The 22,648-nt window shown below is 58.1% G+C and overlaps 2 protein-coding genes across 8 annotated transcripts in view; one reads left to right on the top strand and one right to left on the bottom strand.

The window, feature by feature from the left end:
• Window positions 1-516: 516 nt before the first annotated feature.
• FAM181A (family with sequence similarity 181 member A) lies at window positions 517-8,910 on the top strand. Of its 5 annotated transcripts, none has more exons than XM_060620645.3 (3): window positions 531-618; window positions 3,044-3,224; window positions 7,475-8,910. In XM_060620645.3, exon 3 carries the CDS (start codon window positions 7,562-7,564, stop codon window positions 8,438-8,440), a length of 879 nt encoding a protein of 292 aa, XP_060476628.2. In that variant the 5' UTR covers window positions 531-618; window positions 3,044-3,224; window positions 7,475-7,561; the 3' UTR covers window positions 8,441-8,910. The 5 variants fall into 5 exon arrangements, with proteins under 5 accessions (XP_060476630.2, XP_060476628.2, XP_060476629.2 ...); XM_060620644.3 differs by lacking the exon at window positions 531-618 and adding an exon at window positions 1,863-2,009; XM_060620647.3 differs by lacking the exon at window positions 3,044-3,224 and having other exon boundaries at window positions 517-618.
• Window positions 8,911-11,787: 2,877 nt separating this feature from the next.
• The window catches only part of ASB2 (ankyrin repeat and SOCS box containing 2), a 42,762-nt gene continuing 31,901 nt past the window's right edge, over window positions 11,788-22,648 (bottom strand). For 2 of the 3 annotated variants that reach the window (XM_060620639.3, XM_060620641.3), the window contains 3 exons: window positions 15,697-16,261; window positions 14,720-14,873; window positions 11,788-12,459 (listed from right to left, as the gene is read on the bottom strand). In XM_060620639.3, coding sequence (XP_060476622.2) covers window positions 12,323-12,459; window positions 14,720-14,873; window positions 15,697-16,261 — 856 coding nt within the window. In that variant the 3' untranslated portion in view covers window positions 11,788-12,322. Of the gene's footprint in view, window positions 12,460-14,719; window positions 14,874-15,263; window positions 15,418-15,696; window positions 16,262-22,648 lie in introns of those variants that run through there. The other variant, XM_060620640.3, reaches the window with a different exon arrangement.

The following is a 22,648-nucleotide window of genomic DNA, read 5'->3' on the forward strand; positions in this document are numbered from 1 at the left end:
CATGTTGTGATTTGTTCAGCAAACATTTATTATGTGCCTACTGCATGCAGAAGAAATGGGGGATTCAACCATTCTTCCTAACTTTATCTCTGCCCCACCTCCCACCCCCCACCCCACCCCCTGCCATGGCGACCTCCTCTCTCCATTGTCCTAAACATCTCAGTGCCTCTATTCTCCAAAATGCCTACCCACTCTAGTCTCTGTGTATTGCACGGAGTCAATGAGCTCTGGTCTGGGAAGTGGGAGCGCTTGAGGACTTGGGAAATCAGTCTTTCTCTGGGACTCTGTTCCCTTGATTAAAATCCCAAGGGTCGGGTTACCAGAACGCCAATCTTTGCACACCCTGGCTTCACAGCCTGTGACTGGGAGCTGGAGGCAGGGACACCTGGCACCCAGCCAGCCCATCTCCATCCGCGCCCACAGAAGGCATGACTAGCTGATCAGGGCATTCTAACTGCCAGGCCTGCGGGGCCCTCGGAATCTTTCCACAGGGCACCTGCCAGCCATCACCAATCAAATCCGAGTTGGCAGTTGAGATTAAACGGACTTTTCATTCCTGGCTGTGCCCTGCGTTGGGTGAAGAGACGCACCAGAAAGGCTCCCGGAGTCACAGGCAAGGTGACCAACATGTGGCACAGTAGCTGGGATCAGTGGGGGGCAGTGGTCCATGGGGATCACCCGACAGGGGCGTAAAGGCATGACTGCTGTGTTATTCCTGCCACATCGGCCCCTCTCTATGGGTGAGCCGTGCCCAGGCTGGGCTTCACTGGGCAGCTGTGGACCCAGCCCAGAGGGGCAGAGCTGGGGGAAGGGCACAGACTCTGAGCCAGGCACTGTACTAGGCTTGGTCACAGATGATCTCTCTTTTTTTTTTAAATGTTTTTTTTTTTTAATTTTTAATTTTTAACATTTATTCATTTTTGAGACAGAGACAGAGCACGTGTGGGGGAGGAACAGAGAGAGGGGGAGACACAGAATCCGAAGCGGGCTCCAGGCTCCGGGCTGTCAGCACAGAGCCCGACGCGGGGCTCGAACTCACGGACCGTGAGATCGTGACCTGAGCCGAAGTCGGACGCTTAACCGACTGAGCCACCCCGGCGCTGCCCAGATGATCTCTCTTAATCCTCATTGTCCACTCTGCCAGCCAGCTGCTATTAGCTCGACCTTAAAGACGGTCACGCTGACACTTGTCTCTGCCACTGCAGTCGGGCCATGGCCAGGGGCGCGGGGACTGGGGAGCAGGGCTGTGGGGCATCACGAGGTCTCCGGCTGCTCTGAGGGCTGGTGCTCAGCCTTGGCTGTGAGAGGAGGTCACCAGGGCAGGAAGCCCCCGGTCTGGCGGCCTGGCAGCCAAAGGGGTTTATTTCAACCCAATGCCTTTCTTTCCAAGAAAAGTGGAAAGGCCTGTCTGTTCCGATTACAGCTGACAGCCTGCCTCAGGCCAGTCTTTGATAGAAATACTCCCATTATATAAGGGGGTTACATAAATCATCTTGTGATGTCTGTCACACGTCCGCGAGGTGCTGGCCGTGCCGCTGTGCCTCTGAAGGGGCATTTGTGTATTCCCGGAGTCGAGATGGTCAGGCCCAAGTCGCCAGGTCGGGAGGGGCGTGCCTGGCTCTCTGGGTTAGCTAAGCCCCTAGGAGGGAGTCGGGGCCTGCGAGTTAGTTAATAGTCAGCAGGGAGCAGCATCACACAATGGTCACGACCAAGCGTCTTGACCCGGCTGCCGGCATCTCAGGCCCTGGTCTGCCATTTACTGACCAGACGACCTTGGGCAAGTTTCCATGCTAATTTGTGCCTCAGTTTCCTTATCCATTGAACAAATGGCTCACTATGTGTCATATACCTTGATCCAGTGATGAGTGCTGGCTAGGGCCGAGCTCTGAGCAGACGTCAGGGTGCAGAACAGCCTGACCTTGGGTGAATCATCTCCCCTGCCCGGCCTCTCTTCTTCACCTCTAAAATGGGAAGATGGCCCATCTCTTGGAACGGAACTTTCTACAGAGGTGTGGAAACGTAAAATTGTCTTTAAAATTTATTTTTGGCGATTGAAAATATTACGTGCTAAAAACTGTACTAACAAACACACACTGAAACGAGTTGTAACTCACAAGCCAGCTCACTAGACCCGTTAGCCTGGGCAGTTAACTGGTTAACGCCCCCGGGGACTAGATACTAAAGCTTCTCGGGGAATTGTTTTCATTTGACGACTATCCTGAGATAGCAAGACAGACTTTTAAAAATTTACCATTTTAGCCTCTTATCTCTTTACGTCAAGATTTCTATAGGTTCTGCAACCAGAGCAAAATATGACCGATACTAGGCTGTAATCCACAACTCCTGATTTTGAAGTTCTAGGTCATCAAAACACTCTCCTGGTGTGAATCTGCTGTTTTCAAAATAAGCGGAAATTATCGCATTTGGGTGTGTAAAAGAAATCTGCCCTCCTAGCACGTCCCTGTCACTGCTTCCTATATTGGACTCCCTCAGGAGTCTGTTTAACGGGCTTCTTTGTGTAAACACAGTTTGAAAGCCCACTGCCCCAGGTGACCTTCCAGGTTCCCCCTCTGGCTGGGTGGTTCATGTCATTGCCACCTGCCTCCTCTCACTTTTGGTTCCAATCTGCAGCTGTGTTGGCTGAATTCTAGAAGTGGGTTATGTCAGATGACGTCCAGAGATTCTGGATGGGTGGCTCCAGGTAGTTTGTCTGGGAAACCAGGGAAAGTTGGGGTGTTTGTCCCAGTGATGGGTGGACAGAAGATGGCTGTTAAGTCGTCAGAACAGAGTTGGTCTCCCCTCCAGCACGTTGCACTGGGGACAGAGCAGCAAGCAAAGGAAGCCCCCCTCCTCCGTGCCCTCTGGTCCCCGCACGCAGGTGCTGAGTGGAGTTACTAGAACCCGGAAGTCCCTGACACTGAACCATGTAAATAACCTTGAGGAGGGGTTAGCGCAGCTGGAAGGTCAGAGACCCGCATCCGCGGCGGATGATGGGGAAGGAAGTCTCAAGTTCAAGTCAGCCCCGCTCATGTGCCTTTAACAGGTGCTTCGGTGGCCCCGTCTGGTGTGGAGAGATGCAAGTATGAAACGGTGCTCCCTGTTCTCCACACACCCACAGTCCAGAAGGAACACCGAGGATTTGTTGTCAGGTGCAACCGTAGCCGTCACCAGGCTCCTTCACTAAGTCCTACTCTGTGCCGAGGCCGTTCTACAGAAATTCGGAGGTGAATGAGCAGTTGTGCCCTGCTTTCACGGAGCTCACTCAGGTGGAGGTAGATGGGTGGGTGGGGCAAATAGTAAACAAACAAATAAACAAACAGAGGCAGCAGTTTTTCCATTCGGTGGAGTGGGCAACATATGTGATTCATGAAACATTTAGTGAGAAACTACCCTGCGCCAGGCCCCGGTTAGGGGTCAGATTACCAAAGGCTTTCTGGGTTAGGCCAAGGAGGTTAGACTTCATTTTGGATCTATAAACATAGGGATGGGAGAGGGTGCACGGAGACTGGCCTGGCTTCAAGTTCAGTTTTGCCAGTTATTGGCTGTGAGGGCTTGAGAAAGCAGCTCAGTCTCACATCCTTCATAGCAGTACTCCCCTCAGTGAGCTGTCGCGGGGTCAGGTGGGGTCTTCTACGTGTGTGATCACTGATTGCAGCTCTTGGCACATATAAGGTGCTGACCAAGTATCAGTTTCTTCCCTCCTCCTCCTCCTCCCTCTGCCCTCTTCCTCCTTCCCGCTCCTTCCTCCCTCCTCCCTCTTCCTTCCTCCCTTCCTCCCTCCTCCCCCTTCCTTCCTCCCTCCCTCCTCCCCCTTCCTCCTTCCCTTCCTCCCTTCCTCCCTCCTCTCCCCTTCCTCCTTCCCTTCCTCCCTTCCTCCCTCCTCTCCCCTTCCTCCTTCCCTTCCTCCCTTCCTCCCTCCTGTCCCCTTCCTTCTTCCCTTCCTTCCTTCCTTCCTCCCTCCCTTCTTTCCTTCCTCCCTCCTCCCCCTTTCCTCCCTCCTCCCCCCTTCCTTCTTCCCTTCCTTCTTCCCTTCCTTCCTTCCTCCCTCCCTTCCTTCCTCCCTCCTCCTCCTTTCCTCCCTTCCTCCCTCCCTTTCTCCCTCCTCCCCCTTCCTTCCTTCCTTCCTTCCTCCCTTCTTTCTTTCCTCCCTCCCTCCTCCCCCTTCCTTCCTTCCCTCCTTCTTTCCTTCCTTCCTCCCTCCATCCCTCCCTCCTCCCCCTTCCTTCCTTCCTTCTCTCCTTCTTTCCTCCCTCCCTCCCACCCTCCCTCCTCCCCTTCCTTCCTTCCCTCCTTCTTTCCTCCCTTCCTCCCTCCATCCCTCCTTCCCTTTTTTCCTTCCTTCCTCCCTCCCTTCCTACCTCCCTTCCTCCCTTCCTCCCTTCTTTCCTTCCTTCCTTCTTTCCTTCTTTCCTCCCTTCCTCCATCCCTCCCTCCCTCCCTCCCTCCCTTCTTTTCTTTCTCCTCAATAAGTAGGAAGAACACACAGGAGAAACAGCCCATATAAGAGCACTATGGGATGAGTTTTTAAGCTATAGACTCAGACCCCACAAGGTTCACTGGCCTTGGGGGTTTGCTACTGGCAGAGCAGTGAGGGGACGACGTCACCGGCGAGCAAAGCCCGGTGGGCTGCAGCAGGAACAGACCCCAAGCCTGCAGGAGGCCACAGTGGGAATGGGCCGGGATGGTTTGAAGCCAGCGTCCCAGCAGAGAATGATGCAGAAGGCGGTTAAGTGGGCCAGCGCTGGGTTACGGAGGGATTCGAACACTAGCCGAGCCGTGTGACCTGGCCCCCAGGCAGGGGGCAGCAGGGGGCCCACCCCAGTGACCTCGGGGCAGCCCTGTGCAGGGCCAGTTGGGAGGAGCAAGGATGTTCCCGCCTGTACCGGTCAGGCTGGGCTCGGTTCTGCTGCAGAGACAACCCTCAGCTCTCAGCGCTTAGAGCAACGATGACTTAGCCGTCATGCTGCCGCGGAGAGGGGCCGCTGTCCAGGGCGGGGGATGGCCAGCGGTTGGGAGACTCCAGTCCAGAGACACCTCCGTGTCAGCCCCTGCTTCCCCCGCTGCCTCAGCAGGGGGAGGGGCACGGGGGATCCCACGCCCGATCCCCGATCCCTAAATTAAGTTCCGGCTTGTGGGCACAGGGCCCTCTCCTCCAAACCCTTCATTTGGCCTGCAGGGACCCTCCAGCCAGAGAGGGAGGCGGCTGGAAGCCAGGCCACTGTGGCCGGCGGCAGCAGTCTATTGGCCAGCAGGAGGGGGTGGGACCATCCTCCTGGGTGAATCCCCTGGGCCTGCCCTGCAACTGCTCCCATGCGGGCGAGGGGACCTCAGAGAGGAGTCCTTGGAATCACAGACCGTGCTACAGAGGTGGGGTGTAGGCCGCCGGCCCGGCCGTTCAGCTGAGCGGAGGACCGGAGGAGACGCTGGAAGAGGAAGGGGGGAAAGGACGGGAAGGGGAAGAGGTGGAAGGGAAAGGAGGCCGAGCAGAGAAAGGCAGGAGGCGCGGGGCCCCCCCAGGTCGGCCGGCACGGAGGCCGATCAGCCTGCCTCCGCCCGCGGCCTCACCTTCCCTCCGGCCAGTCAGTGGGCAGGGCCAGCGGCCAGCGCAGGGCTCCCTCGCTCGCTCAGAGCGGCCCGCTTGCGGCCCTGCCGGCGTTGGCACGGTGACAGTAGCCAAGTGTGCAAACTTGTGCCATTGTCCCCAGGCCAGGGGGAGCCATGGAGACTGGCTAATATGACACAGGAAAATGTTTGCTGATGGCAATTCTATGGGCTTTGTCCACCTCTTTCTCCATCATGACGACTCGATTTAAGTCCCTAACTGTTTGACTACAAATGCAAGGGGACCGTGCAACGCCAGCCTTTTGTCCGGCCGCGCTGAATGGGCAATTCAGGCTTTGTGCAGCTCAATTGAGGAAGCAAACATAAAGACAAGATTCCTGAGAGCTCCGGCTCCCTTCCCATGGATATCCCAGCACCTCGTTAGGGAGTCCTTCCCTGGCTACCTTTCCCGACATCAGCGAGCCGCCTGCCCTCACAGGCTGGCCAGGGGCCGGTGCCTCCGGGAGGGGGCTGGGAAGAGGGAGACAGAGACAGAGACAGAGAGGGAGAGAGGAACGGGGCGGGAGGGGGAGAGGGAGAGACACTCAACACTCAAGGACAGAGGGGAAAGAGCCCGCCCCGGCTTACCCCATCCGATTGTCTGTCTGCACTGGGGCATGGCAGCTGTAGGCCTGGAGTCTTTGGGGGAGGTATGCAAGCCCATCTCTTCTGGGCCCAGCCCCTCCTCAATCCTGGACTTTTTAAACACATGCACACACACACACACATGCACACCCACACACACACACACACACGCACTGCCTCCTCGAGAAACCAGGGAACCGAGGTCAAGGGGAGGAGGGGCTGAAGGGTAGAAATTTACCGGGAAATGATTGCATTTGGGAGCTGTCTTTTTTGTGATGGTCCCCATGGTGACAATTTGTGACGGCAAAGAATGTGGGAACGGGGCGCTGCCGCCTGATTGGGATGCTTTGTATCTGGAGAGGCGCTCCTGATTGGCCTGAGGGGCCCCCCAGCGCCGGGGACTCGTCCTCCATCCAGCCCACTCGAGGGCTGCACGACTGCTTCCAGCCGGACGCACGGAGCTCGCCGGCCACGCCGGGCCTGGCCCAGGTCTGCCGCGGGGAACCTGCCAGGCCACGTCGGCGGGGGGCCCGGGGCCGGCCCGCACCCTCGGTCAGTGTGGAGGCTCAGGCGGCTCCCGCCGGCTGGGTGGGGGCGTGGGGCAGGCTGGGGCCTGGGGGAGGGGCGAGGGGCCTCGGGTGGTGGCCCAGGAGGCATGAAATTGCTGCAGATGCTTCTGCGGGGGAGCCCCGCTGCCCACAGTCTGAGATCAGCCCGCCAGGCAGGCCCAGGCTTGAGTGCCAGACGGGGGTCCTGCCTGTCCTGCGTGAGCGCCGGGGGTGGAGCGTGGGCGCCGAAGAGGGGGGGCTGAAGCTAGCAGGCCTGGGGGCGGGGGTGGGAGGGGGAGGGCATCACCACTGGGGAGAGAAGGGGCTTGGCCTTGCTTTAAAGTGGAGCGGTGGCCTCGGCTCAGAAAATAAAAACCTTGCTGGCAAGTTGCGCACGTTGGCAGCGTGGTGTGTGGGAGACACGGTGCGCTGGGCACGCGGAGACTTGCGCTCCGGCCCCAGCAATGCCACTTGTAGCTGGGCCGCCCTGGGCAAGCCGCCCAGCCTCTCTGAGCCTCGGCTGCAGGGGAGGGCCAGACTTGGGAGGACTGAGGGGGCCCGCGTGTTCCCTCCCAGATGCTGAGGAAACGCATGTTCAGCGGCCTGAATGGGCAGCCCGGTGCCCAGGACTGTGTTTCAGGCTAAGGGGCGCTGGCCCTGCAGCCTCGGGGGAGGGGGGGGGGGCGGCGGCTGGGTGCTGGTGCCCGGAGAGACTCCCAATGGCCTGTGTGTCCCCCCAGGTCAGCTCTGTGCCCTCCCCTGGAGCTGCCAGCCACGAGCAGAACCCACCCGCTTCATGGAAAGCCCCATGCAGTGGCCTCCTGGTGATGGCAAACGACAGTGACGTAAAGATGCTGCTGAACTTTGTGAACCTGGCGTCCAGTGACATCAAGGCGGCCCTGGACAAGTCTGCACCCTGCCGCCGCTCAGTGGACCACCGCAAGTACCTGCAGAAGCAGCTCAAACGCTTCTCCCAGAAGTATTCCCGGCTTCCTCGGGGCCTCCCCGGCAGAGGGGCGGAGTCTCACCTGAAAAGGGGACCCGAGGACCGGCCAGGGAGGCTGCCCCTCGATTCTGGCCACGATTCCAGTCCCGGCGGGGGTGGGGGCTGCAAGGAGAAGGCTCTGGGGAACCCGTACAGGGAGGAATGTCTCTCTAAGGAGCAGACCTTACAGGGGCAGAACCCAGAAGCTGCCAGGCCTGGCCAGGTGCCCATGAGGAAAAGACAGCTGCCCGCTTCCTTCTGGGAAGAGCCTCGGGCCACCCACAGCTACCCGCTGGGGCTGGACGGGGGGCCGGGCCCCAGGGAGGGACCTCCCTATGAGGGTAAGAAACATTGCAAAGGTTTGGAGCCCTTGGATCCTGAGACGGCCCCAGTGCCGGCATCCCCAAGGGCACCGGCTGAAAAGGAGCCACTCAAGATGTCTGGGGTCTCCCTGGTGGGCCGCGTCAATGCCTGGAGCTGCTGCCCCTTCCAGTACCATGGACAGCCGGTCTACCCAGGTCCTCCAGGGGCCTTGCCCCAGAGCCCGGTCCCCGGCCTGAGCCTATGGAGGAAAAGCCCGGCTTCCCCAGGGGAGCTGGCCCACTTCTGCAAGGATGTGGATGGGCCGGGGCAGAAAGTGTACAGACCCGTGGTTCTGAAGCCTATCCCCACCAAGCCGGCTGTACCGCCACCCATCTTCAATGTCTTTGGCTACCTCTAGCCGGGCTGGGAGGCCCTCGGCTCCGACCTCTGGCCTGTAGGGGTGTTGGGGGCCCAGGGAGCTCTCCGTGCGAGAAGCGAGCTGGGCAGTGGCGTGGCCTCTTGGGAACCTTCTTCCCTTTGTGTGTGTGGATGGGAGGGGAGGACAGGATCGGGGCAGTGGCTTCTCCGGCAGGCGCCAAGTCAGCCCTTGCCTTGGGAGCTGTGGGGCCAGGCTCCGCCGGCCCCTCTCCCACCAGACCAGAGCCTGACAGAGCATCCCACTGTCCTCGTGCCGGTCTTGTGCGGCGGGGCTTTGCCCCGGCCCACCAGCCGCTCCAGAAGCCAGAGTTACACGTCTGTTCACCTGCCACCCACTATGTAAGCCAATCTCAGTTCTGTTCTTTTCGAGGTGTTTTTTTTGTTTTTTTTTTTTTTTTTTTGTAAATAATTAAGGTTAAAAGAATAAAGACATTTCTTTTGCAGTTTCCACATCTTGATGTCATGAGGTTGAATGGTCCCCAGGTTAAGAAATGCTGGCTGGGCCCGGGGCAGAGGGCAGCTTAGGGAAGGCGGCTGGCTGTGGGGGTGGCCGGGAATGACCCAAAGACCTCCACGGTGTCTGAGAATGGACACTGCGGGCCGGCAGCTCCACTCAAAGGAAGGAGGGTGGAGAGGAGTCACCGGGGAGTCACCTCTGCTTGCCAGGTCCAAGAACAGAGGGTGAGGGAGGCCCGTATCTCCAGATGGTCCACACTGCTCTAGAGAACAAGGAGGCCGGTACCGGAGGAGGTGGGGCTGGAGTCCTGGCTCTGCAATGGGATGTGGTGCCGGACCTTTCCTCCGGGGGCCTCCTTGCCCCACCTGCAGCGTGAGGGGTGGGACGAGAGTGGTCCCCCTCTGCTATGCCTTCCGCTCTGATTACGGCCTCAGAGCAGAGGCTGGGCCAAGGCAATCATGCCCGACCCTGGCCGGAGAGAAAATCAGGACACACTGGAGCTTGGCCCCCTGTGGACAAGCCAAAAAAAAAAAAAAAATCTCTGGCTAAGTCAGATTCCTGGGTAACCTGCTGATGGCCCCCTTCCTGGGCCTGGCACATACCAGGTGCCCTGTCTGTGACAATGCACAGAGCAGGGTGCTGGTGGCAGGGAGTGGCCCTGGGTCTTGCCCTGATGCTGCCTAAAGGGCAAAGCCATTGGAGAGGCATGCGCCTCCATACCGGCCCAGGGTCTGTCTGCTGCGTGAACCTGCTCCGTGGCTGAGAGCACACAGACCTCATCAAAGCACAGCTCTCACCACTGCGACAGGTGCAGGGCCAGCCCTGGCTGAGGACTGCAGTCCCTTAATTAGCAGCATGATGCTGGAAAGTTCATCTCCCTCTGTGCCTTGGTTTCCCCACTCTATAAAGCCGGGGACTAGGTCAGTGATAGCAAACAGAGGTACCTGCCATTTCTGCACCCAAGGCAGGTGTCCTCAACTAGTCACAGTCACTCTCCCTCGGGTGCCGGATATGACCTCGGAATCCTTTCTAACACAAGGCTCCAGGATTAGCGATTGTGAAGGGCCCTTCCTACTCTGCCTGGTTTTGCTCTAGGATTCCCCTGGAGTGGAGCATCTCTATGGGAGGGCAGCCTGCTCCCTGGGAAGCCAGTGGATTTCTGGTAGTTTGTCTGATGGTCTGGGAGGACTTGAGAGCCACGGATGCCACGTGATGCCGGCAGACTTGTTCTGAGTCGTTATCTAGCACACAGGGTGGGGCATCAGGACGCTCGCCACAGGCCACTCTGGTCTGCTCTGCCCCTCCACACGGTACAGCAAGGTGTTAGAAGCTCTGATCCACCTACCGGCTCTGTGACCTCGGGCAAGTTACTTAACCTCTCTGGGCCAAAACTTCCTTATCAGAAAAATATGACCGAAAATAGACAGATTGCCGTAGGGATGATGGGAGCACCTGGTACTCTTGAGTGTCACAGACCTGACAGAAAGCCGCACTCGCCAAAAGTCACCTCCCCTAGTCATCTGGGCCATCCAACTGTCCTCCCCCCGGGGAGGAACAGAACCCAGGGAGGCGTGTTTTCTTAGAATGCTGCCCCGAGCCGCTCTTGGGCTCCTTTCCCCCAGGGGACACCCTAGTGATGCATGAATACAAACGCAGGGAGGCTTGTCTGGAAGCAGAAACCTTTACTAAGAAGCGGCTGGACAGAAGCACACGGCGCCATGACTCCCCAGGCAGAAGCAAGTTGGGGGCAAAGACATGTAGGAAAGCTGTGGTTAAAAAAATACAGCCGCAGCAGAGGATTCCCTGAACAAAAAAGTCGTGCTGGTTCCAAGTGAAACCCAGGAACTCACCTCCTAGCCTCACATCTCCAGCACTAACGTCCCACGTGCTGGGTGCACAAACCGGAACCACGTTCAGGATTTTTAGTGTTTGGTGATGCTGTTGAGACATCTCTGCGCCCCAAGTATGGGGGTGGGGGAGGAGGGCTCTGCAGAGGGCTGTGGCTCCCAAGTCGTTCTCTGGAGCAGCGGTGGTCAAGAAATGGAACAACCAAGCACAACCCGAGCACCGGCCAATCACAACCGACCCTTGGGAACAGGCCCCAGCCCAGGCCTTAATCCTTAAGCTTCTGGGTTGGGGCGCGGGTGTGGGGGGAATAGGGGCCGGGATCTGAGAAGGCCAAGGCTGGGGAGAGACACCTGGGGAGGAGGAGCCCTGACCAGTGCCTGTGACCAACCAGTACTGACGAGCACTCGTATTCTAAGAGCCCAGTGCATCCCAGCATCCCAAGAAGGTGTCACAACCATGCCCACCTGAAAATGGGCTGGGGGCTCCCCAAAACCCCTGGCTTCCCCCACAGAGCCACGTGAGGATCCCGGGGGGCAGCAGAGGGGACAAGGCTTCGTGCCTCCGGTTCGGTGCCTTTGCAGGGGTTGACAGTGGCCACCCCTCCAGCACCTTCGCTCACGGTGGCCCGTATTCAGATTTCTTTTCCTTCCTGGTATCTCAAGTTTTGTGGCAAACGGGTGAGCAGGACGCGAGGACAAGCTGCCAGGAAACATGTGTGTGCGAGGCAATCCCAGGTGTCAGGAGGCTTGTAGACACGCAGCCCTGTTTGCGATGCTGCTCCCGTTTCCACGGTGATTGAAGCAGGACAGAAAAACCAACCCCAGGCCGCTCTGCTCACAGAGCAGGAAGCTGCCCCCTCTCCTCCAGCTGCTGGCTCTCCTGTGGCTTTCAGAAGCCCAAAGGTGTCGTGCACCCTGTCCCAGCACCTGCCCCACCCCTACACCCGCCAAGAGCAGCGCCGAAGACCCCAGGCCCTGTGGGAAGGAGGGGGTCGAGTGAGAGGGACCTCGCGGGGCAAGGTGTCATCTGTGCAACATTTATTGTACTTGACAAGTGGGTCCCCCACCCACCCCCGCCGGATCACACCTCCAGGAAAAAAGCTCAGGAGTCAAGTGGAGAGTTTTACAGACAAAGTGGGAGGGGACCGGGACAGCCCGGTGGCAGGTTGTCTCCGAAAGGCAGACTCATCCCTGAAAGCGTTGGGGGCAGGGCTGCGGCTGCCCTGCTGGCTCCCACCTGCCCCCCCCCCAACTTCTGCCCTGCCCCCTCGCCCAGCCCCCGGAATGGGGCCTCTGCCACTCCCAACGGCAGAGGAAGTCTGGGCTCTACTCATCAGGTTGAAAACAAACACGGGTTTTTCTCCCACTTGACACGTTGTGTTCTCTGGTCCGGGCAAAGCTCTGGCCCAGAGACCTGGTGAGGTCACGGCAGCTGCCCCAGCTGCCACGGAGGCCAACCCACGGCCTCGTCCTGTCATCAGGCCCCCTGGGATTTGGGGACACGGCTGTCCTGAGGCTTAGCGAAAGTCCGAGGAGCGACTCCTCCACACGGCCTTGGTTACTGGGTATTCTCGTATTTCAGGTACCGAATCAGCCTGCCAGGGAGGGGCAATGCATCCAGCAGTTTTATGCGGTGCTTTCCAACCACCTTCCTCACTTGCAGCCGGCACAGGTGAGCCAGGGGCCTCGGGAGTTCTGGGAAAGGGGAGAAAGAGAAGTGCCAGCGTGTCGTTTGCAAGCAGCAGAGTTTGCCTCTGTGACTGCTGGCAGGTAGGAGACACCCAATCGATACGACTGGATAAGAGGGGGGCACCTGGACCCCACCACGCTCCGAAACCCCGGCCCCTGCCAGCTGAAAAGATCTGGCGAGGCAGCTCCCGCCTCGTCGCCCCTCATCGATCCGCACGGCCCAAGGCGGCAGCTAGGGCAGGTACAAGCCCATTTCACAGGTGAGGACGTAGTGGGGGGCACACCTGGAGCCGGATCTGCCAGCCCCCTCGTCTTGTCCTCCTTCCTGTATATACACAGCCTGGACCCCCCAACACAGTCTTAGCGAAGGGGTCGGGGAGTTCGACCGCTTAAGTGCCCCCACGCATGGAATTAAGCTCTGAGCTCTGGCGGTGCAGACAGGCCAGCGTGGGGGCAGGGATGGGGCATCTCCCCACACGTCCCCAAATCCCACTTGGCTGCCGCCTCCTGGGAGGCCTCCCGGGATATCTCACACAGCGGAGTTTTCTCAGCTGAGGGGGAGGGGTGAGGTAGGAACAGGGGTTGATGTGTCTGGTGATGGGGCAATTTATTTCAGTCCTGGGCACAGGGTCTGGCACAGGCGAGGGGTTTGCCGAATCAAAGGATGCCATCCATTCACTCAACAAACACATGCTGACCCCTTGGCTGCCTGGCCCCGTGTTCCCGCCAGGGATGCAGAGGAACCAACCCAGGACTGTGGGGAAGGCTTCCACACCAGATGGTGCCATCTGAGCAGGGTCTTGGTGGGTGGGCAGGTATTTGCCAGGCGAAGAAGGGAGGTAGGGACATTCCAAGCAGGGGAAACAGCAACGCCAAGCCGAGGAGGCCGTGGCCATCCCGGGAAGATCGGGATGCGGAGGGAATGTGAAAACAATGGCAGAGGGGCCAGGTGGCTGAAATGCCATCCAGATGCATTTCTGGCTGCTCGGTCTCGCTTAGGACAGAGCCTCCCCTCCGGGAAGCTCAGTCCCTTTCTCAGCTGAGTGAAGACTGAGTTTGTAGGAGGAAGGTAAAAGGCCACTGGCGAGCAGAGGACAGGGCCGCTGGCCTGGCTGGCTTCGGAGACTCTGGGGTACCTGCCGCCTCTTAGAGCCTCTGTCCACCCTCCGTCTGGTAAAATAATGTCAACATCACAGCATTAAACGAAAAAGCACGTGGAGAGTGTTCTGTAGATGGAGGGTGGGCTTTAAAGTTACCACAGCAGGTGTCGGTTAAGAACTATTTGTACTACCTGCTAATAAATGTTTATAGCACACCGAAGGGTTCTGCACATTTGTCCCTGGGACTAGGTCTCGAGAGCGATTACCCTTCTCTAGGGAGGGCAGAAGGGGACTGGGAGGGGTGGGGCCAACATCTAAGCAGGGACTGCTCCTCGGTCCTCTAGTGGCCGAGGATCACCGTGATAGCAGCCAATGATTCACGAACTCGGTGAATGTTTAGAGAGCCTCTAGAGCTGTGCCCTGGGTGAGTGGGCAAGTCACCACCACCCTCCGCTGTCGCTGCCCCAGTAACTCGACCAAGGGTCCAACGCAAGTGCTTCCCAGGCATTCGTGCAAATGAAAAATCCTACAGTGCGTTCGGGTTCATCGGGGCACGGGGATCAAGGAGGAAGGTGGCAAGGGAGAGGTGGGGCACTGCGGGGTGGGGCACCTGGACGGTCAGTGGACAGGCCACAGTGTTGCTCCCGGTGCGGTCTGTGGACCAGACCTGGGAGCACGCTGAAATGCAGCCCTGCCCCACACCTGCTGAGTCAGAATCTGCATTTTTAACAAAATGCCCAGGAGCTTTGTATGCACTTTACCGTTTGAAATGCCCGAGACCACTATTCCCTCCTCTACCCCGCCACACTACCTCAGTGGCCCACAAACACGGGCAACTTACTCTGAAAGTCCCAGTACCCCTCGGTGAGTTGGAGCCATTTAAAACGTGCTCGATTTGGCAAAGAGACCCTGGGGTTGGTCAAACTTAGGTTTGAATCCCAGATGCCACCAACTAGCGGGCAGACCCTGGCTCAGACGATGACATCATCTCTCTGAGGGCCAGTCTTCTAGTCACAGAACAGTCCTGGAGACCCTCTATGTGACACGCGGCACAGAGCTTGCCACATAGTAGGTGCTCGTTAAATGTCAGTAACAGTCACGTGCCCCGAGTCCTGGGCCTGAATCGGGCAGGGTGCCCCGCCAGCAGCAGCAGCAACGGCCCCTACCTGCCTTCTCCTTGATGACAGCCCAGTCCTCGAAGCTGTCGATGTGCTCCTTCAGCCGCGAGCAGAGATGCACGTTGCCTACGTAGTCCAGGAGGACGTCGATGATGGGCCCTGCCCAGCGGCTCATCTCCGGGGCAGACAGGATCTCGCAGAACTGGAAGACATCACACACTGTGGCTGGGGCACCCGGGACCAAAGGCAGCGCCTCTGTGAGCACATCGGTCGGGGGACCCGAGGCCGGGGAGAGCAGGGGTGTATTCGAGGACGGACACTGGGCACGCCTAAGGCAGGATCCAGTTCCACCAGCCCTCGCCCCTCTCCTCAACACAGCCTCTACTGCCACAAGCGGAAGGCGGGCAGCTGGGACATCACCTCTCTAAGCCTCAACTTCCTTGTCTGGAAAATGGGACTATGACAACTGGAGGATTATTTTTTTACGAGAATTAAGGTAATGTGAACATCACCTTCTTTGCACGCAGCAAGTGGCCCTGCAATGATTCCCATTAACCACTACATTGATCTCCAAGAGAAGGGTGTTTCTCACCTCCTTTTCATTTCAAGTTCGGACTTTTTAAGTCACCACCACGGCCACGTCCTGCCTCTGGGTCCCTCTTTGCACCTCGTCTGCTCTTAGCCAATCTGCTCTCACCTCCATCCCCATCGGGGTCATTCAACATCATATTCCGGGCGCAGGTTTGCTGTGGGTGATGAACCCCTCAGTCTCCCACATTCCCCTGCTCCGCTGTTGTTTCCTTAAATCCCCCCAGACCGGGGAGCAAACAGAGGACGCAACCCGTGCACGGGAGCCACTGAGCTCTGCTGCCTCTGAAGCACGCCGGCCACGGGGTTCCACGGCCTGCGGGGTGTGCGGACCGCGATGCCCCCCCCCCCGCCCCGCCCCGCCCCGGGCTCAGAAGGGCATCCGCCACCAGGCCACCCTGGCGGGTGCTGGGCCTGGGAAGCGCGCCCCTGCCTACCTGCACCACGCCGGGCGCCTTATCCGTGGCGGGCGCGTCGCTGAAGCGGCTGGAGGGCGGCGGGACGGGCGGGTGCGGGCCGTTGCCGTACAGGCACGAGAAGCAGGGCTCGCCGTCGCAGCCGAGGTCCATGAGGAACTTGAGCAGCGACAGGTACTTCATGGCGAACATGATGGTGGCGGGGAAGGCGGTGGGGTGAGTGGCGATGTAGGCGTCGATGTTGGCGCCGTGGTCCAGCAGCAGCTGCATGGTGCGCAGGCAGCCGTGGCGGATGGCCACGAGCAGGGGGCTGATGACGTCGCGGTTGGGGTCGGCGCCGGCGAGCAGCAGCAGCTCGGTGGCGTACACGTTGTTGTTGACCACGGCGAAGTAGAGCGCGGAGCTGCGGCGGTCCTCGTAGAGGCGCGCGCGCTCGGGCGCCAGCGGCGCGTTCACGTCGAAGCGCGCGCCCAGCAGCGCCTCGAGCACCGCGTCGTGGTTGCGCTCGGCCGCCAGGTGCAGCGGGCTGATGCCGCTCCGGCGCACGCGCGTGCGGCTGGTCACCGGCAGCAGCATCTGCACGATCCTGCGGGTGGGGCGGGCAAGCCGGGGCGTCACGGGGCGGCCCGGCCGGCAGGGGGCGCCGAGGGTCCGGGCCGGGCCGCTGGGGACTACGGTGTGAGGAGGCAGTGGCCCACCAGCGGGGGGCGCCGGGGAGCCAGCCGGTCCCACAATGACCGCTTTGGGAAGGACGGGTCTGCGGCTATCCCCGCTTTGCAGATCAGGGAAACTGAGGCTCCGAGAGCTTCGACCACCTTCCCGAAGTCACAGAACCAGGAAGGGGTGGAGCTAGGCTTCACTCTCAGAACCCATGGCCTCCGAAGTCCTAGCTCTGAAAGACCTCAGCCCGACTGGCCTGTGGTTTCAGGAATTTCCTGCTGACTTATTTCAGGGTAAAGAGTGTTCCCCATTCCCAACTCATTCCCTGAAGGAATGGACCGGAAGGCCCACAGACCTGATGCAGGAGGCAGTGGAGCCCGTAGTGAAATCTGGAGCTAGAAGTTCGGCGCCTGCCCTGCCTGGATGGGGTGGGGGTATAGGGGGACAGTGACAGTCATATCCGAGAGCTCACAGCGTCCCAGGAGACAACTAAAGGATTTACGAACACAGTTTGGTTTAACCTTTTCCACAACCCATAAAGTCCGGCTCATCGTTCCCGTTGTGCTGATGAGAAAGCTGGAGGCTCAGAGAGGTTGACGGACTTGTGCAGGCCGTATATCGGGAACGGCAAACCAAGAAATGTACCCCCTTCCTGCCCCAGGGCTGCGCCGTCCTGCATCTCTGTGCAGCCGCCAGGTCCTGGGGGACAGGAGCGGATGAATGCATTTGGCGTGGACCACTCCTGCTCTCGGCCCCGGTCAGCCCTTGGTGACCACAAAGTCCCTGCCCCTCTCCTGTGAGTCTCCACACCTCTTTCCCTGAAGCCTAACTCGAGTCTCTCCCAGGCTGTCTGCCTTGCCTGTGGCCTGGAGAGGGTTGGTCAGGTACTGCTGAGGCTGGAGATTCCTGTGATCCCTGGCTTTGCTCTCTCCTGAATCAGACACTGCTCTTAACATTTCATCTACATTCATCTATTATATCTTCCCAGTAGCCCCGTGAGCTAGTACGTGTGCTATCTTAGTTTACAGAGGAGGAAACAGAAGCCCAGAGAGGGTATGTGACTTGCACAAGAACACACAGCCAGTCAGTGATGGAGCCAGGGTTTGAACCTAGGCAGTCTGATTCCCCAGGCCACACTCTCGACTCCTGCCGTACGTCTTGTGTCGCAGGCAGGGTGACAGCTGATAGGTCACAGAGTTTGGCGTCGCTGCGCATTAACTTGCCTGCCCCAGTTTACCTTCACTGCCGCCCTGTGGGGTAGCCTGAGCAGGTCTGTGACCTTCCTTTTGACAGATGTGATTCAGAGAGAGGAGGCAACTCATCAAAGGTAGTAAAGCAATTCTGGGGGCTCTCGGCCCCTTGTATTACTCTCTTCCCCTAGACCACTGCCACCTGCAAGAACAAGCTTCCGCCACCGACCCCAATCCATCCAACCCTTGCTGACAGGTGACTTCCCAGCCCCACGTGGCCACCAAGGAGGTGGCCGTGGTGAGGCAAGCAGGTGCCACCAGGCCTGTTCCCATGCCTCTCAGCCTCCTGGCATGCTGGCTTTGCGGCTTCCTGGAAATCTCATGCCAGTGATCTCCTGCTAAGATCTCAGCGGAAAGTATTATTATTGTTAGTGACGCCGTGTTTGCCTAAAATCTGCCCCTAAAACCTCAAAAGGAAGTTCACACACCCGGGGGGGCTAATTGCCTCCTAATTTCTATTTGTGCAGGCGCAGGAGGCCTGACCTCACTCTGTAGAGGTGCTGGTCAAAGGCAGGGCTGGGGCCTCGCCCTGGACCACAGCCATCGCCAACAAATGCTCCCTAACAGCCGTGGCATGCCCGAGCCCGGGAAAGAACAGCGAGAGGGACTGCCCTGGGGCCGCTGGCCAGATGGGGCTGGCATCCCCGGCAGGTCACAGCTGGCCTCCAGCAATGCCCTGCCCAACCAGGGGAAAGCGGCAGGAATGTGGGAACATGACTAGCGTCACCTACAGTCCCAGAAACGTCATCTTAATAACACAATAAAGTCATCTTAATGTACGCTTCCGTAGGACTTTGCAGAGTAAGTAATATGCCCTGCAGGACGGGGTCTGGAGATCAGCCTGTCCAGCCCTCCCATTTTATAGGGGGTGAAACTGAGGCCCCGGGCATGGGGTGAGGAAGAGGGTGAGATTGGATTGGAGGCAGATGACAAAGCCAGGGCAGAATGTAGGTGTCCAGAATTCCCAAGGCCAGGCCTTTCCGTGATGCCTCACTCCCCCAGCCCCAGGGAGTGGCCGCGTTGGTGGCCCTGACACAAATCATCACTCCTTTTCCCCAGCCCGTGTTGTGGGACAGAAGGCTGGAGGATGAGGAGGTGACCCCGTTGATCTGAGTCTCTCTACTTCTCGCACAGGCAGGTCCTGGGGCCACAGGGCTCAAAGTGTACCTCATGAAGAGGAACAAAGCTGACCACCGCCCAGTAGAACCTTTGGTGTCTGGGAGGCCAGGTTCCCTGCGACCCCCCTTCTTCCTTCCCCGGGGGCAAGAGCCACACCCACCAGCTTAAGCCCTGAGACCAGACCAGACCCAGCTCAGGGCTATTTCAAGGAGGCCTAGAGCAGCAGCTGGGCAGGTGACCTTGGACCCCAGTCACAATAACTGCCCCCCCCACCTTGTTTCTAGGACCCACCAGTAAACGAATCCAACTTTCTCTGTCCCAGACAGCCTCACTGTCTTTTCTCCAGGCCCCGGGTCCCCACCCAGGATTCTGGTGTCCTCAAGGCTGCTGCCCTGGTTCCAGTGTCCTGCCTGAATTTTAGCCCAGTGATAGGGAACAGAGCAGAGAGCTTCGAGTCAAAGCAAGCTGCCCCTGGCGGTGTGGGGTCCCACATGGGGCTGTGGACCTGGGTTACACCACCGATGTTGTCTGTCGGTGCTGGGCCATCTCAGGCCTGTCACTCAACCTCTCTGAACCACGTGTGTAACAGGGAGGTAATTAATCACAACAAGAGTGATGATGACGATGGTGACGATGAGAGCTGCCCTTTAGGGAGCCCCTGTGAATTGCTGGGAGCACCCCACCCTCCTAAATAATATTACTGAGCATTTGCTCTGTGCCAGGCGCCATTCGAGGTACTTTACTCACCGACCTCATTTATCCTGGAAATGACCGAATGAGCTAAGGACTTTATCGCATTCACTCGTCGTAACAACCCAGCAAGGTGGGATCCCTCTGCCCCGGTTACAAAACACAATTCGCTGATACCTTTCCCTGAGGCTGGTCTTCAGGATAAAATGAGATCACTCGAGTAGTAGGGACCCCATAAACGGTGGCCATTGGTGTCTTGACCACCGTGGAGACTGCACCCCACTTGCCCTGCACACGCAGCACGCGGGCATTCTGGGTCACGAGGTCACGGTGGCGTGACCTTTGTCAGCGTTGGGTGTAATTTGATTGCAGACTAGACCTTCGCAAGGGAGCCAGTCACCCACAGATGGCTCGGCTGCCAAAACCACCGGGCTGCACTGTGGTGACCCTGCCGTGTGTGTGTGTGTGTGTGTGTGTGTGTGTGTGTATTTTGGAGGGGAGAGACTGCCTCTTCTCTGAGCCCAGGTGATGCTCATGCTGAAGCCAGAAAAGACTCCACCAGTGGAGGAATCTGCCTGTGGACATTCCCAAGGGCACAGCAGGACTCTTGCCCGCGAGGGACCCTTCTAGGCGGATGTGTACCTCTTGTCCCGAGGTACTAGGAGCTGGAGAGGGGATGCAAACCGCCTGCTCTCCATCAGGACTCAGAACAGCTCAGCGGATCCCCACAATGCAGACTTCTGGGCCCTGCCATCCAGGGCCTGATTCAGCAGGTCTAGGGAGGAGCCCCAGAGTTCCCTTTTAATTAATAGGGATACTCACTTGCTTGTGAATGTGCCTTATAATCTGCCTTTTAATTTAATGTATTTGATGTTCTCTATCCTCCCTTCTTCCAAAAAGAAAAAAAAAAAAAGTTTTAAGTGGCTTGCAAAGGTGATAGAGATTAGAAGTAAAAGAGAAAGAATAGTTAAACACAAGGGCATCAGAAGCGAGGCCCAAAAGGGCCAGCTTCAAAATGCCAGCCACAAAATGCACCCTAAAAGAATGGTTCTGTCCCACACTGTGCGGTGAAATCGTCTGGGCAGCTTTTAGAGACCCTGAAGGCCCAGCCCAGCCGGCTTATATCAGAATCTCTGGGGTGAGTGAGGCCCAAACATCAGGGTTTTTAGAGCCCTTTAGTGGGGTGCGCGTGGGACTCCAGTATGTAGCCAAGGCTGAGAATCTCTGGTCTTAGTGCTATTCTGAATTCAGTTTGAAAGATGTCTGGGGCACCTGGTCTTGTCCAACACAAACCATTTCTTAATAGATCTGTCTTTGGTGGGGCGCCTGGGTGGCTCGGTGGGTTAAGTGTCCAACTTCGGCTAAGGTCATGACCTCACCGTCCTTGAGTTCGAGCCCCGCATCGGGCTCTGTGCCGACAGCTCAGGGCCTGGAGCCTGCTTCGGATCTTGTGTCTCCCTTTCCCGCTCGTGGTCTGTCTCTCTCTCTCAAATACAAAAACATAAAAAAAATTTTTTTAAATCTATCTTTGGTGTTGAGCTTTAATCTCATAAGGTGCCTTTGCTAAACTGGAAATGAACTAGAAGATAAGGCCTCTGGTTAAATGTGCTACAGAGATGACATCATCTGGCAAGCACAGAGACCAGCTACTGGGCCCTGCTTTCCATGCTATAGGTGGGCAAGGCGTTTTGGCAGGTGGCCGAGAGCGGAATGCCCATGGAATGTCACATCAAATCCCCGAGCGGCTCATGGGAGGTCAGCGCGGAGAGGGCCATTAATGCCACATGCCCAAGGAGTGAAGTGCCCGGGACTTGCCTGGCCATGGGCCCTGCGGCAGAAGCTGCTGGGAACACGGCTTTAAACCTTTGTTGGGCAGCCCTCCAAAGGGGCCTGGCCCCTCTCAGTCTTGGGGAGCAGAGGGAAATGGGGCCTGGGAATGGAGGGTGGGTAACCAGGGAAATCGCTCTGAGAGTCCTGAATCTGAAGCAGATTTGGGGGGAACACAAACTGCCCATATAGGTGGTTCCGGAGAGGACCCGCCTTGCTTCCTAGTCATCCTTAGGTGCACCCACTGCTCCTTCAACCTCTCCTCCAACTGGGGCCAGACTGCCAACATCGGGGTCCACTTGAGGCATCTGGGTGTGATCGAAGGATGCCAAGGGACAGTCCCCGCCCTGCCGCTCTCTGGCAAGCCACTTCCCATCTCTCTCTACAAAATCAGGAGTTGTATGAGATCAGCGATTCCCTCAAAGGTGTAGATGGGCTGTATCTGGTCGGCTCAGGGAGCTTTTCAAAGGTAGAGGCTTAGCATTCCCCCCCCCCCCGCCCCCGCCCCCACCCCCGAAGATTCTGGTTTAGTGGTTCTGGGATTTGTCATTTAACAAATAGCCCAGAATGACTGTGCTCTACAGGCCAGTACAGGGATCCCGTGGGCCTGGAGATTCCAGCCCCTCCCTTCTCTTGCATTCTTGGGATCTCTCTCTCCAAGATAAACCATGTTTGTTTCCCGGGGCAGAAGGGAAATAACGTGTCTTGCCTGTCACCACTGCCTGACCTGGTGGTTTCTCCCGTCTCTTGGCTTCACTAAAAAACAAAGGCTCCTCCGACCTGGGAGAGAATGAGCACAGACCTACTGGGTCCCTGCTGTGTGCCTGGCACTCTGCTGGGCACTTTATTTCCATTCCATAAGCCACACATATCCATTGCACTAGTCCTAGCAGCAACCCCATGAGGCAGCTGTAACTATCGCCCGTTTTACAGAAGAGGAAAACCTTTCTGAGGTTCAGAAACATACCCCATGGCTTCAGCAGGGATTCAAACCCAGGTCCCTGTGACTTGCAGCCTGCCCTGCGGTCCAGAGAAGGCAGGGTCTCCTCTGTGGGGACAGATTGGGTGGAGAGGGCATCTTTGGGTGGCCTTAGGTACAGACGGCCTGCACAGCAGGGCCTGGGGCTGTGAGGGTCCGTCTCTTCATCTCCACTTCATTCTCTGGGATGTCACTCTCACCCCCTTCTCCCTTTGCCTCAGCAAACACAGCCAACACCCCCACCAATGCGCACAGTCTGTGTTTTCCCCTCTTCTCTCTGTCTGATGGCAGGCTGTGTTTCCCAGAGTGTGTCGTCTGGGGTACACGGGATGGAATTTTATGTAAAAAGCTTTTTCTTTTAGGGGCGCCTGGGTGGCTCAGTTGGTTAAGCGGTCGACTTCGGCTCAGGTCACGATCTCGCGGTCCATGAGTTCGAGCCCCGCGTCGG

Source organism: Panthera onca, chromosome B3, assembly GCF_046562875.1.
Source record: "Panthera onca isolate mPanOnc1 chromosome B3, mPanOnc1 haplotype 2, whole genome shotgun sequence".
NCBI lineage: Eukaryota > Metazoa > Chordata > Mammalia > Carnivora > Felidae > Panthera > Panthera onca.